The 15,871-nt window shown below is 46.3% G+C and overlaps 1 protein-coding gene across 1 annotated transcript in view; it reads right to left on the bottom strand.

Moving 5' to 3' along the window:
• Positions 1–6,145: 6,145 nt before the first annotated feature.
• The window catches only part of PDE3B (phosphodiesterase 3B), a 237,825-nt gene continuing 228,099 nt past the window's right edge, over positions 6,146–15,871 (bottom strand). Inside the window, exons 14-16 of the mRNA XM_082269782.1 lie at positions 14,904–15,065; positions 10,906–11,158; positions 6,146–6,879 (exon numbers count right to left, since the gene is read on the bottom strand). Of these exons, the coding sequence (XP_082125908.1) occupies positions 6,650–6,879; positions 10,906–11,158; positions 14,904–15,065 (645 nt within the window). The 3' untranslated portion in view covers positions 6,146–6,649. The remainder of the gene's footprint in view (positions 6,880–10,905; positions 11,159–14,903; positions 15,066–15,871) is intronic.

Consider the following 15,871-nt stretch of genomic DNA (forward strand, 5'->3'; position numbering starts at 1 on the left):
CCGTCCCTACAGTCACTGTCCCTACAGTCACCGTCCCTACAGTCACCTTCCCTACAGCCACCGTCCCTACAGTCACCGTCCCTACAGTCACCGTCCCTACAGTCACTGTCCCTACAGTCACTGTCCCTACAGTCAAACAAGGAGGTGGAAACATGATGCTTTGGGGCTGTTTCTCTGCTAAAGGTACAGGCCGACTTTGCTGCATTGAGGGGCCAATGGGCGGGGCCATGTATTGTAAAACCTTGGATGAGAACCTTCTTCCCCCAGCCAGAACACTGAAGATGGGTCATGGATGGGTCTTTCAGCATTACAATGACCCAAAACATATCGTCAAGGCAACAAAGGAGTGGCTCAAGAAGAAGCACATTAAGGTCATAGAGTGGCCTAGCCAGACTCCAGACCTTCATCCTATAGAAAATTTATGGAGGGAGCTGAAACTTCGAGTTGCCAAGCAACAGCCAAGAAATCTTAAGGATTTAGAGAAGATCTGTAAAGAAGAGTGAACCAAAATCCCTCCTGAGATGTGTGCAAACCTGGTCACCAAGAAACGTCTGACCTCTGTGCGACCAACAAGGGTTTCTCCACCAACTACTAAGGGGATCAAATACTTATTTTACTCCCTGAACTGCAACGCCATTTTCCAACGTTCCACATATGGTTTTACATCCATACACCATACTCTTGTATATGTTGTATGATTGTATATTGTCTGATCTTTTTTTGATCTATTTTATCTTGTTATAATTCAATAAATGATTTAATTTTACTCTTTTTGGAAGTGTGATTGCCGTTCAAGTCCCACCCCTAGGGGGAACCCTTTCCTGTTTTGTCACAGTAATTTTGGGATGTTGGCAACCCACTTTCACAGTTTCCTATAACTGGGGACACACTACTACATGCAACTCCATTTATAACATTTGTATCATGTGTTTTTTCTGGATTTTTGGTTGATTTTCTGTCTCTATCATATAAAATACACCTATGATAAAAATTATACACCCACTATTTCTTTGTAAGTGGGAAAACTGACACAATCTGCAGGGAATCAAACACTTATTTCCCTCTCTGTAATATGCCAAAGAAGCCTCTGAGGGCCCTCAGGTAGATAAATCACAAAGCAGATAAACAGGTGCAACTGGAACCACGAAGAGAGGAACACTTACTGGCTGCAGGGTTATGTACTGTTATGAGAAGTCCCCCTTAAACCAGGAAATGAGAAGCACTTGAAGGGGACCTTTTAGGGCAGCTGCTACCTATCTCACCCAGCTCTGGAGCAACTACAGGGAAATCCAGGTCTGGGACCAGCCGTGGAGGGGTCAACCACCATAAAAAAAAATACATTTTAGTTGAGTTCAATGGTGGATGCAGAACCGTCACCTACAAGCTCCCTCTCCCACCGGCTGCCCCCCCCCCCCCTTCCCCTCATTCCCAGAATACAACTAGAGAAAATTTGGAGGACAATAAGAGAGCCAGATCTTTGGTGGCAATTTATTGAAAAATAAATAGAATAGATAAATATTCAGTTGTGGTGGCTCCTCACTGGATTGCACTGCACAGCACTGGCCACAAGAGGGAGCACTACGCTATGAGGCTCTTCATTGGTGGATGAACGTATTGATAATGTAATCGTAAAAGTCAGCTCCAACCAAACAGTGGAACACAAAACCCAAATACCTTTGGAAATCCTCGTGAGCCCCCCCCCCCCCCCTCCTACTAAGCTAATATAAGGTCACCCTCCCAGGGGGGATTCTCCATAATGTAAGGTAGTAAACAACGCAGCTTTGCAGTCTCTGTGCCACAATGCCCCGCCTCCTGACTCACTGAAGAACGCCAGCACAAAGGTAACGCCCACGCGGAGCTTTACCATTGCTGTAAGCTCTCCTAGGCATTTCAAGGTAGCCACCCCTGCTGCAAGCCTGATTTCAACTTTCAGCTGTAAATGGTAAATTAATGACTTTTAAGGAGAAGCACGTGTCAAACTAGCTGTTTTTATATATTTTTTGCTTCGTGCGGCAAAAATAAAAGACCTAATTTTTGTTATTAAAAATAAAATGCTGCTGTGAATCACCCGTCGGGCGCAAACAAAAGAGCGCCAGTGCTGCATCTCCGCACACGCAAGCCCCGCCTGCTGCGAATTAACCCTTCGCTGTCAGTCGTATTTACAAGACCTCCGAGTAGTGTATGTAGTCAGAGTGGCCGATGGACCTGGCACAGGATTACATCGGTTTGTCACCGCCTCAGCAAGGCTTCCTGAGCGTCGCGCCCAAGCGGTGATACCAGAATTCAGCGTACGGAAAAAGTAGTAGTCATCGTCACTTTTCGCACTGCACCGCGGCATTCATGAGTAAAGGATGCGTCCGAGCGATAAAGTCTGTATGTGGGGGGGGGGGGGTTTCGTCTCTTACCCCTCGGCACCTGAAATGTTAGCGTTACATGTGAGAAATACATGGGCCCCTCCCCCAGAGGGAGGCGGCGACGCAAAATACATGGGGGGATCAGATAAAATGGGGTAATAATACGTATTATGTAGAATCTGCTATAAACTATCGGTTATCGTTTGGGGAGCTGTCACATCGTATCACACGGTGTTACAAATGTTACACATTTACCTACCAATCCTGAGAAAAAGAGTGGAAAAATATATATAATATATATTTATATATATAATAATAATAATCGCCTAATTAAAAAAAATAAAATCCCTTCATTACTGAAATATTTAAGCTTTTTTTTTTTTTTTTCTTTTTTTTTTTTTTTTTTTTAGTTTTTTCTTTTTTTTTTTTTTTTCTTTCTTTCAGGGTCTACCACAGAACGGCAACTGAAAAGGAAACAAAAAGAAACTGGTATAACCATCATGTCTGTGAAGGTTCAGGTACCCAGGTCATGGAAGAGCTGGCAGTAGCTGGTCGCCTTCAGTTGGACTTGTTCTGTGATGGTGACATGCAGATCCCACAAGCCACTTCTTCGGTTCTGGAGGATATCCCAATATTTATATCCACACAGGTACCTCCATCTAATCACCATGGAATATGTCAAGGCAGATGCTGATTGTGCGAGAACAGGATAAGGAAGTTTGAAGGTTGTGGAACCAACCTGTTCTGCTAACATAATCCCATCCTTGGTGCCTACAGTGGGGAAAATAATGATTTGATCCCCTGCAGATTTTAGAGGAAGAATAATGCTGACTATGACCCTAAGAACACCATCCCTACAATATCCGTCCCTACAGACACCGCCCCTACAGTCACCGCCCCTACAGACACCGCCCCTACAGTCTCCGTCCCTACAGTCTCCGTCCCTACAGTCACCGCCCCTACAGACACCGCCCCCTACAGACACCGCCCCCTACAGTCACCGCCCCTACAGACACCGCCCCTACAGACACCGTCCCTACAGACACCGTCCCTACAGACACCGTCCCTACAGTCTCCGTCCCTACAGTCACCGCCCCTACAGACACCGCCCCTACAGACACCGCCCCTACAGTCACCTCTCCCTACAGACACCGCCCCTACAGACACCGCCCCCTACAGACACCGCCCCCTACAGACACCGCCCCCTACAGACACCGCCCCCTACAGACACCACCCCTACAGTTAAGCACGGAGGTGGAAATATTATGCTTTGGGGCTGTTTCTCTGCTAGAGGTACAGGCCAACTTTGGCGCATTGAGGGGCCATGTATTGTAAAATCTTGGATGAGAACCTTCTTCCCTCGGCCAGAACACTGAAGATGGGTCCTGGATTGGTCTACCAGCATGACAATGACCCAAAACATACCGCCAAGGCAACAAAGGATGGGTTCAAGAAGAAACACATTAAGGTCATAGGAGTGGCCTAGCCAGACACAAGACGTTATTCCTATAGAAAATTTGTGGAGGGAGCTGAAACCTCAAGTTGCCAAGCGACAGTCGAGAAATCTTAAGGATTTAGAGAAGATCTGTAAAGAGGAGTGAACCAAAATCGCTCCTGAGATGTAGTTGGTGACCAGGTTTGCACACAAGTAATTTCTGACCTCTGTGCTTCCAACAAGGGTTTCTCCACCAACTACGAAGTCATGTTTTGCTTGGGGATCAAATACTTATTTTACTCACTAAACTGCAACTCCATTTATAACATTTGTATCATGTGATTTTTCTGGATTTTTGGTTGATATTCTGTCTTTATCATACCACAACAAGGATACCGTCGAGATCCTCAGGGGGTCTAAAAGCCTCCTGCCCAGGAACCAAATCATTTACACCAGTGGTCTTCAAACTGCGGCCTGGGGACAGGATGTGGCCCTTTGCTTGCTTTTATCTGACCCTTGAGGCAAAATTTCTTTCACTAACACCAAGGGGCACAATTCCTACCAATGACACCTACAATGGAGCACAATTCCTCCTGACACCAATGATGGTTCAAAGATCCTCCCAGTGACACCAATGGGGCGCAGTACCTACTATTGACGGTCAAAGATAGAGCACAGTTCCTCCCACTGACGCCAACAATGAATCCCAATTTCTTTTTGCCTTCCTCTGGATCAACGATAAGTAAAGGATTGTGTATATGGGATTGTATGGTTGTGTTTTCTTTTTTGTTTTTTATTAGTTGAGCTAAATAGACTTTGTGTCTTTTTTCAACGTGACAATGTAATATCAATGATGGGGTAGAATTCCTCCCAGTGATACCAACAATGGGGCACAATGCCCAACAATTACGTCAAAGATGGGGCACAGTTCCTCCCACAGACACCAACAATGGACCACAATGACACCAATGATAGGGCACAATTCCTCCCAATGACGGGGCACAATTCCTCCCAATGACACATACGATGGAAAATAATTCCTACCAATGACACAAATGATGGGCCACAGTTCCTCCCCCACTGACAACAACATTGGGGCTCAATGACCCCAATGGTGGGGCACAATTCCTCCCAATAACACCAACAATGGGGCATAATTCCTTCGAATGATGGGCTTCAGTTCCTCCCACTGACACCAACAATCAGGCCCTAAGACACGAATGATGGGGAACAATTCCTACCAATGACACGAATGATGTGCCACAGTTCCTCCCACTGACACGAACAATGGGGCCCAATGACACCAATGAAGGGGTAAAATACCTCCCAATAACACCAACAAGGGGGCACAATGCCTACCAATTTCGTCAAAGTTGGGGCACAGTTCCTGCCACTGACACCAACAATGGGGCACAACGCCCAACAATTACATCAAAGAGGGGGCACAGTTCCTCCCACTGACATCAACAATGGGCCCCAATGATACCAATAATGGGGCACAATTCCTCCAAATAACACCAATGATGGGCACAGTTGCTCCCACTGACACCAACAATGGGTCTCAATGACATGGCACAATTCCTCCCAATGACAAATGATGGGGCACAATTTGACAAACGATAGGGCACAATTCCTGACTGACACCAAAGATGGGGCATTGTTTAATCCAACTAATGCTGGCACATGTTCTTCTCCCTATGGCTACAGTCTGGCCCCCCTAAAGTCTGAAGGACAGAAAACTGACCCTTTGTTTAGACATTTACATCAACACTTTAAGATGGCAATACCAGTGAGATAACCCTAAGGTGCTGGCACTCTTTTTCCCTAGCATGGGCAATCAACATCTGCCTTGACGCCTTCCATGGTGATCGGATGAAGGTGTTGATGCTACCTGTGTGGATACAGATGTTGGGGTATCTTACGGACACTCCTTTAGAACTGAAGAAGTGGATTAAAGAAGCTATGAAACATCCAGGGTCGGGGCAAGGTGGAAAGTTGCCCTGGGCACACTAAAGCACAAAATGGATGCAGGGTGGTACACCCATCCTACGGCATGTATTATTAGTGGAGGAGTGGGACCCAATTCTGCATCATTGCCCCGGGCGCTGGATGACCCTGTCCCGGTACTGGAAACATCTTCAACATTACAGAACAAGTCCAGCTGAATGTGACCATTACTAGCCGGTCCTGGGACTTCGATACCTGAAAACAAAAAAAAAAAAGTTTCCATAAAATAAAACAGAAGCGGATTATACACAACACATTTAAAAGCATCAGAAAACGACGCATCTGGGTTTTTTTTTTCTCCAATCTTAAAAATTAGATTTCTTTTTCAGTTTATGTCTATCAAACAGATGGAACCAATGAGATTGTGATAATTAAAAAAACAAAAAAAAAACAAAAAAAAAACCAAAGACCCATTCGGCACAGTATCTTTTAGATTCAGGCACAGTTTTCCATAATTAAAAAAAAAATGGTGAAGGTTCCATCAAGGGGAAAAAAAATAAAATAATAAAACTCCTGTGGCTGCTTTGGTAAGAAAAGTCGCATTTTTTTATGATTGTAACGAAGTACCTTAAGGAAAAAAAAAAAGCTTTGTATTCAGCAAGGCAGCATCAGATTCGGTATGGAGATACCAGGTAGGGCACAAAGGATTTTGCATCGACTCGTACAATAAACGTCATCATATATAAATGTTTATATCCACATTACGAAAGTGCATAGAGTGGCCGGGGCAGCCAGGGTCCGCTCACAGTAATAAGGCCTTTTTTTTTTTTTTTTCTTGAAACTTTACAGTACGTGAAACGCCTGGTGGTGGGAACACGTAGGCCGCACCGTCCCGACGCACTCTGAGAAAATTTCAGCATCTCCTCTCCTCTCCCGATTGTCTTTCTTCCTCCTCGTCTGCTTCTTCGATGACCTGGATTTCATCTGACGGAGGGAGCGAGGATCCTTCGCTGGGCGCTTTGCTGTTGTCTGATTTGGCCTTTTCCTCTTCCTCAATGGTCTTCTTCCATATCTTGTGGTTCTCCCGGAGGTGGTGCATGATCTGGGAGAACATCCGCCTCCTACCTTTCCGCCTCTGTGGCTCTGAAAGACACAAGAAATTATGTAAGATGAGACTACATAATTGCCCCCTCTACCCATAGCCATTAATAAGGAGTTTCCCCCTCTACTCATAGCCATTAATATGGAGTTTCCCCCTCTACCCATGGCCATTAATATGGTGTTTCCCCCTCTACCCATGGCCATTAATATGGAGTTTCCCCCTCTACCCATACCGGTTAATATGGAGTTTCCCCCTCTACCCATAGCCATTAAAAAGTAGTTTCCCCCTCTACCCATAGCCATTAATATGGAGTTTCCCCCTCTACCCATGGCCATTAATATGGAGTTTACCCCTCTACCCGCAGCCATTTATATGGAGTTTCCCCCTCTACCCATAGCCATTAATATGGAGTTTCCCCCTCTACCCATAGCCATTAATATGGAGTTTCCCCCTCTACCCATAGCCATTAATATGGCGTTTCCCCCTCTGGCCATTAATATGGAGTTTCCCCCTCTACCCATGGCCATTAATATGGAGTTTCCCCCTCTACCCATGGCCATTAATATGGTGTTTCCCCCTCTACCCATGGCCATTAATATGGAGTTTCCCCCTCTACCCATGGCCATTAATATGGAGTTTCCCCCTCTACCCATGGCCATTAATATGGTGTTTCCCCCTCTACCCATGGCCATTAATATGGAGTTTCCCCCTCTACCCATGGCCATTAATATGGAGTTTCCCCCTCTACCCATAGCCATTAATATGGAGTTTCCCCCTCTACCCATACCGATTAATATGGAGTTTGCCCCTCTACCCATAGCCATTAATATGGCGTTTCCCCCTCTGGCCATTAATATGGAGTTTCCCCCTCTACCCATGGCCATTAATATGGAGTTTCCCCCTCTACCCATGGCCATTAATATGGAGTTTCCCCCTCTACCCATGGCCATTAATATGGAGTTCCCCCTCTACCCATGGCCATTAATATGGAGTTTCCCCCTCTACCCATAGCCATTAATATGGAGTTTCCCCCTCTACCCATAGCCATTAATATGGAGTTTCCCCCTCTACCCATAGCCATTAATATGGAGTTTCCCCCTCTACCCATACCGATTAATATGGAGTTTCCCCCTCTACCCATAGCCATTAAAAAGTAGTTTCCCCCTCTACCCATAGCCATTAATATGGAGTTTCCCCCTCTACCCATAGCCATTAATATGGAGTTTCCCCCTCTACCCATAGCCATTAATATGGCGTTTCCCCCGCTGGCCATTAATATGGAGTTTCCCCCTCTACCCATGGCCATTAATATGGAGTTTCCCCCTCTACCCATGGCCATTAATATGGTGTTTCCCCCTCTACCCATGGCCATTAATATGGAGTTTCCCCCTCTACCCATGGCCATTAATATGGAGTTTCCCCCTCTACCTATAGCCATTAATATGGAGTTTCCCCCTCTACCCATACCGATTAATATGGAGTTTGCCCCTCTACCCATAGCCATTAATATGGCGTTTCCCCCTCTGGCCATTAATATGGAGTTTCCCCCTCTACCCATGGCCATTAATATGGAGTTTCCCCCTCTACCCATGGCCATTAATATGGAGTTTCCCCCTCTACCCATGGCCATTAATATGGAGTTCCCCCTCTACCCATGGCCATTAATATGGAGTTTCCCCCTCTACCCATAGCCATTAATATGGAGTTTCCCCCTCTACCCATAGCCATTAATATGGAGTTTCCCCCTCTACCCATACCGATTAATATGGAGTTTCCCCCTCTACCCATAGCCATTAAAAAGTAGTTTCCCCCTCTACCCATAGCCATTAATATGGAGTTTCCCCCTCTACCCATAGCCATTAATATGGAGTTTCCCCCTCTACCCATAGCCATTAATATGGCGTTTCCCCCTCTACCCATAGCCATTAATATGGCGTTTCCCCCTCTACCCATAGCCATTAATATGGCGTTTCCCCCTCTACCCATAGCCATTAATATGGCGTTTCCCCCTCTACCCATAGCCATTAATATGGCGTTTCCCCCTCTGGCCATTAATATGGAGTTTCCCCCTCTACCCATGGCCATTAATATGGAGTTTCCCCCTCTACCCATGGCCATTAATATGGAGTTTCCCCCTCTACCCATAGCCATTAATATGGAGTTTCTCCCTCTACCCATAGCCATTAATATGGAGTTTCCCCCTCTACCCATGGCCATTAATATGGAGTTTCCCCCTCTACCCATGGCCATTAATATGGAGTTTCCCCCTCTACCCATGGCCATTAATATGGAGTTTCCCCCTCTACCCATGGCCATTAATATGGAGTTTCCCCCTCTACCCATGGCCATTAATATGGAGTTTCCCCCTCTACCCATGGCCATTAATATGGAGTTTCCCCCTCTACCCATGGCCATTAATATGGAGTTTCCCCCCTCTACCCATAGCCATTAATATGGAGTTTCTCCCTCTACCCATGGCCATTAATATGGAGTTTCCCCCTCTACCCATGGCCATTAATATGCAGTTGTCCCATCTACCCATGGCCATTATTATGGAGGCTTCCCACAAGACTTTGGAGGGTATATGTGGGAGTTTGTGCCCAATTTGTGAGAAGGTATGGATAAGAAGAGCTGGCTTACACCTTGGGCCTTACATTGGAGACCAAAAAAAAAAAAAAGACCCAGCTCACAATCCCTGTTTTCAATTTATCCCAAAGGTGATCAGTATGGAGGTTTTGGAGGGTGTCTGTGGGACATTGTAGCCATTTGTGAGGTCAGGTACTGATGTTGGATGAGAAAAGTTGGCCCACACCCCACGTCGAGGGACAAAAAAAGATCTGGCTTGCAGTTAGCAATCCAATTCATCCAAGAGGTGTTTAGTAGGGTTGAGGTTAGGGTTCTGTGCAGGACACTCTAGTTCCTCCACCCGTCACACCTATAGGAGCTTGTTGGACATCCATTCCAAAACCATGGCCATTTTGGAGTTGCCACCCCCCCCCCCCGGGCCATTATTGTGGAGTTGCCCTCCTTTGTGGTTCATACATCCTCCACACAGTGCTGTATTTTGGCATAGGCCAACAAGGCCCAGGCCTAGGGCGGCACTTTGCAGGGGGACAGCATAAAAGCCGACCCCTCCACCTAAGAATCTATTGGCCACTGGTTGCTAGAGCCGCCTCTCTCACTCCCTCTCTCTCATCCCTCTCTCATCTCCCCCTCTCTCAACCCCCCCCTCTCTCTCTCATCCCCCCTCTCTCTCATCCCTCTCTCATCTCCCCCTCTTTCTTCCCCCCACTCTCTCAACCCCCTCTCTCTTTCTCTCTCACCCCCCCTCTCTCTCACCCTCATCCCCCCTCTCTCTTTTTCATCCCCCCTCTCTCTCTCTCTCTCTCATCCCCTCCTCTCTCTCTCTCTCATCCCCCCTCTCTCTCATCCCCCCCTCTCTCTTTTTCATCCCCCCTCTCTCTTTTTCATCCCCTCCTCTCTCTCTCTCATCCCCCCTCTCTCTCTCTCTCATCCCCCCTCTCTCTCATCCCCCCCTCTCTCTCTCATCCCCCCTCTCTCTCATGCTCCCTTTCATCCCCCCTCTCTCACCCCCCCTCTTTCATCCCCCCTCTCTCCCTCCCTCCCTTCCACCTCTCTCTCTCTCTCATCCCCTCTCACCCCCCTCTTGTGAGATCTCAGGGGTTCATGCTGGGACTTGTAGTCCTTCAATTCTGGAGGGAGTCACATCCGTTAAAAAAGGAGTGGGGCAAATTTACATAGGAGGAGGAGGAGGGAGGGAGGGAGCCCAATTTTAGTCTTGCCTAGGGCAGCATAAAACCAAAATACACCACTGCCTCCACACCAAACTGGTCAAACCAAGTCTTTATGGAGCTGGCTTTGTACAAACGGGTGCACAGTCGTGGTGGAACACAAAAGGGTCTCCACCAAACTGTTACAATGCTGTCTACAATGTCTTTGTATGATGGAGTATTACCGGGACCCTTCACTGGAGACCCCTGAGCTCCATCATTTTCAGAGGAGCACACATACATTGGCTGAGGACACAAAGGACAGGCTTTACATACTGGGATTGTCCTCGTCCACCTCTTCATCTTCCGAATCAAAGTCATCACCATCCTCGTCATCGTCACCTTCACTCTCCATTTCTTCGTCCTCCTCGTCTATCCACTTCCCCGGCAGCAATCCGGCGGAATCGTACGATTTACACAGAGGCCCCACAATGTGCGTGATGAAGGATTCCTGCAGCTTGGCCAGCTGGGGAGATGAGCGGTCCATAAAGGGGCTGATGGGAAGACCCAGGTTTGCCTCTTCGTCACCCTGGATGAAAGAACAACAAAATAATAAAATGTATAAATCATCCTTAAAGGTTCAGCTTTTTTTTCTTTTTTTTTTAAATAACAAAAATGTTATACTTACCTGCTCTGTATAATGGTTTTGCATTGGGCAGCCCCAATCCTCTGCTTCTCAGGTCCCCCGCTGGCTCCTGGCTCCTCTTCCATGACCAGTGCCCTCAATAGCAAGCCGCTTGCTATGGGGGCACTGGTGAGTGCTCGCTCCCGAGCCCTGCTCTGTGCATCCATAAGACACATAGAGCTGCTGCTCGGCCCTGCCCCTGCTCTCCCCTCATTGGCTCACTGTCTGTGATTGACAGCAGTAGGAACCAATGGCATCACACTGCTATCTCAGCCAATGATGAGAGGGAGTCCCAGGACAGCCAAGTTGTTTGTGCACATCACTGGATCGAGGGGTGGCTCAGGTATTAGGTGGGGGGAGCAGTACACAGAAGGTCTTTTACCTTCATGCATAGAATACAACCTTCAGCCTTTACAACCACTTTAATTATGTAAAAGAATCCTGGCTACAGTATCTCACAAAAGTAAGTACACCCATCACATTTTTGTAAATATTTTATTCTATCTTTTCATGTGACAACACTAAAGAAATGAGACTTTGCTACAATGTAAAGTAGTGAGTGTACAGCTTGTATAACAGTGTAAATTTACTGTCCCCTCAAAATAACTCAACACACAGCCATTAATGTCTAAACCGCTGGCAACAAAAGTAAGTACACCCCTAAGTTAAAATGTTCAAATTGGGCCCAATTAGCCATTTTCCCTCCCCGGTGTCATGTGACTCATTAGTGTTACAAGGTCTCAGGTGTGAATGGGGAGCAGGTGTGTTAAATTTGGTGTTATCGCTCTCACTCTCTCATACTGGTCACTGGAAGTTCAACATGGCACCTCATGGCAAAGAAGAGGATCTGAAAAAAAGAATTGTTGCTCTACATAAAGATGGCCTAGGCTATAAGAAGATTGCCAAGACCCTGAAACTGAGCTGCAGTATGGTGGCCAAGACCATACAGCGGTTTAACAGGACAGGTTCCACTCAGAACAGGCCTCGCCATGGTTGACCAAAGAAGTTGAGTTGCTCATTGCCATATACAGAGGTTGTCTTTGGGAAATAAACATATGAGTGCTGCCAGCATTGCTGCAGAGGTTGGGGGGGGGGGGGTGAGGGGTCAGCCTGTCAGTGCTCAGACCATACGCCGCACACTGCATCAAACTGGTCTGCATCATGTCGTCCCAGAAGGAAGCCTCTTCCAAAGATGATGGACAAGAAAGCCCACAAACAGTTTGCTGAAGACAAGCAAAGGACATGGATTACTGGAACCATCTCCTGTGGTCTGATGAGACCAAGATAAACTTATTTGGTACAGATGGTGTCAGGCGTGTGTGGCGGCAACCAGGTGAGGAGTACAAAGACAAGTGTGTCTTCCTACAGTCAAGCATGGTGGTGGGAGTGTCATGGTCTGGGGCTGCATGAGTGCTGCCGGCACTGGGGAGCTACAGTTCATTGAGGGAACCATGAATGCCAACATGTACTGTGACATACTGAAGCAGAGCATGATCCCCTCCCTTCAGAGACTGGGCCGCAGGGCAGTATTCCAACATAACGACCCCAAACACCTTCAAGATGACCACTGCCTTGCTAAAGAAGCTGAGGGTAAAGGTGATGGACTGGCCAAGCATGTCTCCAGACCTAAACCCTATTGAGCATCTGTGGGGCATCCTCAAACAGAAGGTGGAAGAGCGCAAGGTCTCTAACATCCACCAGCTCTGTGATGTCATCATGGAGGAGGGGAAGAGGACTCCAGTGACAACCTGTGAAGCTCTGGTGAACTCCATGCCCAAGAGGGTTAAGGCAGTGCTGGAAAATAATGGCGGCCACACAAAATATTGACACTTTGGGCCCAATTTGGACATTGTCACTTAGGGGTGTACTCACTTTTGTTGCCAGCGGTTTAGACATTGATGGCTGTGTGTTGTTTTTTTGAAGGGAAAGCAAATTTACACTGTTATCCGGTTGCCGACCACACGCCGCCTATTTACTGCGGCAGTGTGGCTCTCCCAGGCAAACCGACGTAGGTGTACGTTGGTCGCGCACCTGCAGCTAAGGGGTGAGCGAGCACCGCCGGCGGTGTGCTCCCACCCCTGCTAGTCCGTGGGGAAGCCGATGCATGGGGCAGGCGGCTCCAATTGCCGCCTGACACCTGTGATCGCTCCCCACTGAAAGAGGACGGTCAGATGTTGTAAACACAGCTGACCGTTCTTCTCCCTGGAATGGTCACAGAGACCCTATGATCCTTCTATATAGGATCACATGTCTCTATGGTCGTTCCACAAGCCACGCCCCCCCACAGTTAGAAACACGCCCCTAGGCTCACATTTAACCCCTTGATCACCCACACTGCTAACCCCTTCCCAGCCAGTGTCACTAGTACAGTAACAGTGCATATTTTTAGCACTGATTACTGTAGTAATGTCACTGGTCCTCCCAAAAGTGTCAGTCAGGGTTCCGATCTGTCCGCCACAATGTCGCAGTCCCGCAAAAAAACGCTGATTACCGCCATTACTAGTAAAAAAAACTCCAAAACAATAAAAATGACAAATTTTTCCCCTAGTTTGTAGACGCGATAACTTTTGTGCAAACCAAACAAAATACGGTTATTGCGATTTTTTTTTTACCAAATCTCAGAACTGTCATAGAAACATAGAATGTGTCGGCAGATAAGAACCATTTGGCCCATCTAGTCTGCCCAATATATCTGAATCCTATGAATAGTCCCTGGCCCTATCTTATATGAAGGATAGCCTTATGCCTATCCCATGCATGCTTAAACTCCTTCACTGTATTTGCAGCTACCACTTCTGCAGGAAGGTTATTCCATGCATCCACTACTCTCTCAGTAAAGTAATACTTCCTCATATTATACTTATATATACCTCATATTATACTTATATATACCTCATATTATACTTATATATACCTCATATTATACTTATAATACTTCCATCATATTTTACGGTCGCTCTTTTTTTGTTTATAGCGCAAAAAATAAAAAAATCGCACAAATGATCAAATACTACCAAAAGAAAGCTCTATTTTTGGGAAAAAAAAGAGAATCAATTTTTTTTAGGTACAGCATTGCACAACCGCGCAATTGTCCACGCAATTCTCCGTTAAAGTAACAGTGCCGAATCGCAAAATATGGCCATGTCATTAGGGGGGAAAATCCTTCCGGTCCAGAAGTGGTTATACAAGCTGTACACTCACAACTTTACATTGTAGCAAAGTGTCATTTCTTCAGTGTTGTCACATGAAAAGATAGAATAAAATATTTACAGAAATGTGAGGGGTGTACTTACTTTTGTGAGATACTGTACATATAATTTAATTCCTGTAGTTAATATCCTTCTTTCTTCCTCTCTGCTCTGGTGACAATCGTCACCAATTTTGCCAAATTGTCGGAGAAGCCAAAATTCTCAGTTTTACTACCACTGGCAGTCATTCATCCGTTCACTGCGAGTCTCGTGTTTCGGTGCCCACTTTTCATTTTTCGTGATTTTAGAAGGACCTGGGTCCCCCCCCCCTCCTTATATGCCAAAACAGACTGCTGGAAGATGTCTGCATTTGTAGCATAGTGACCTATAAATATTCACATTCTGCCCGTTTTATTTTGATTCGTCGGCCTGAATTGTTTTTTTGCCCTCATTCCCCGTACCTGTTCATAGAACTCATTGACGATTCCTTCCGTCCACTTCAAATGCAGCTCCCGTGTCTTTGCCGGCCCATTAATATCGGCCAGTTTAATACACACTTGGCACACCAGAAGGCGGTCATTCTCATTGGTCCAGTCAATGCCGTTACTGCTGACATCGCTCACCTGAGGAGAAACGAAGATTTAAGAAAGCGAAGTACCTTCATTTTTCTCCTCTGAAACATTTATGTCTAATGGTTTGTTAACAAAGATGTCCAATGTCTTCAGAAGAAAGCAAAACACACGAATGACAACACATTTCATGCATGTTCTGGATCGCATGAACAATTTATGACCAAAAGTCTGTGAACCACTGACCATTACACCCAGTCCTCTGATAGGGGGGGATCACCAGCCCTCTTGTAGGGGGCCCCGAGCACACAGGGGGGCCCACACAGAGAGGGGGATTAGTGATGGACAACAAATACAGAAATCCTCCTCCAGCACCTGAATCTGATCTGTCCCTCTCCCTGCTATCAGCTTTTATCTGCTGAGAAAGAGACAGTCGTCCCTCACTAATCCCCCTCCCTGTGTGGGCCCCCCCTCCCAGCACTGGCTCTAATGTTATCTCTGCTCAGGAGTTTATTTGTAAATTGTAACTTTGTTTCTCTCTCTCTGTCTCTCTGATCTCTGAGCTCCAACTGCCCAGCCTGTATATTATTCTCATCTTTTTTTTTATTTAACATAGTTTTCTTTTTTTCTTTTTAGATTTAGCAGGAATTATGGGAGTTATGTTATATTTGTGTCTGATAATAGTGATTTTGTTGTAATTTTAGCTAAATATATCTTTAATATTTTCTTGGGGGGGCCCTGCCAGGTAGTCTGTACGGGGCCCCGCGATTTCTAACAGGAGCCCTGATTACACCTATAGGAGCTTGTCGGACATTCCAAAACGAGGGATGCATCAATTTATCGGCCGAAAATAGGATTAT

Source organism: Pelophylax lessonae (assembly GCF_965119305.1).
Source record: "Pelophylax lessonae genome assembly, chromosome: 10".
Taxonomy (NCBI): domain Eukaryota; kingdom Metazoa; phylum Chordata; class Amphibia; order Anura; family Ranidae; genus Pelophylax; species Pelophylax lessonae.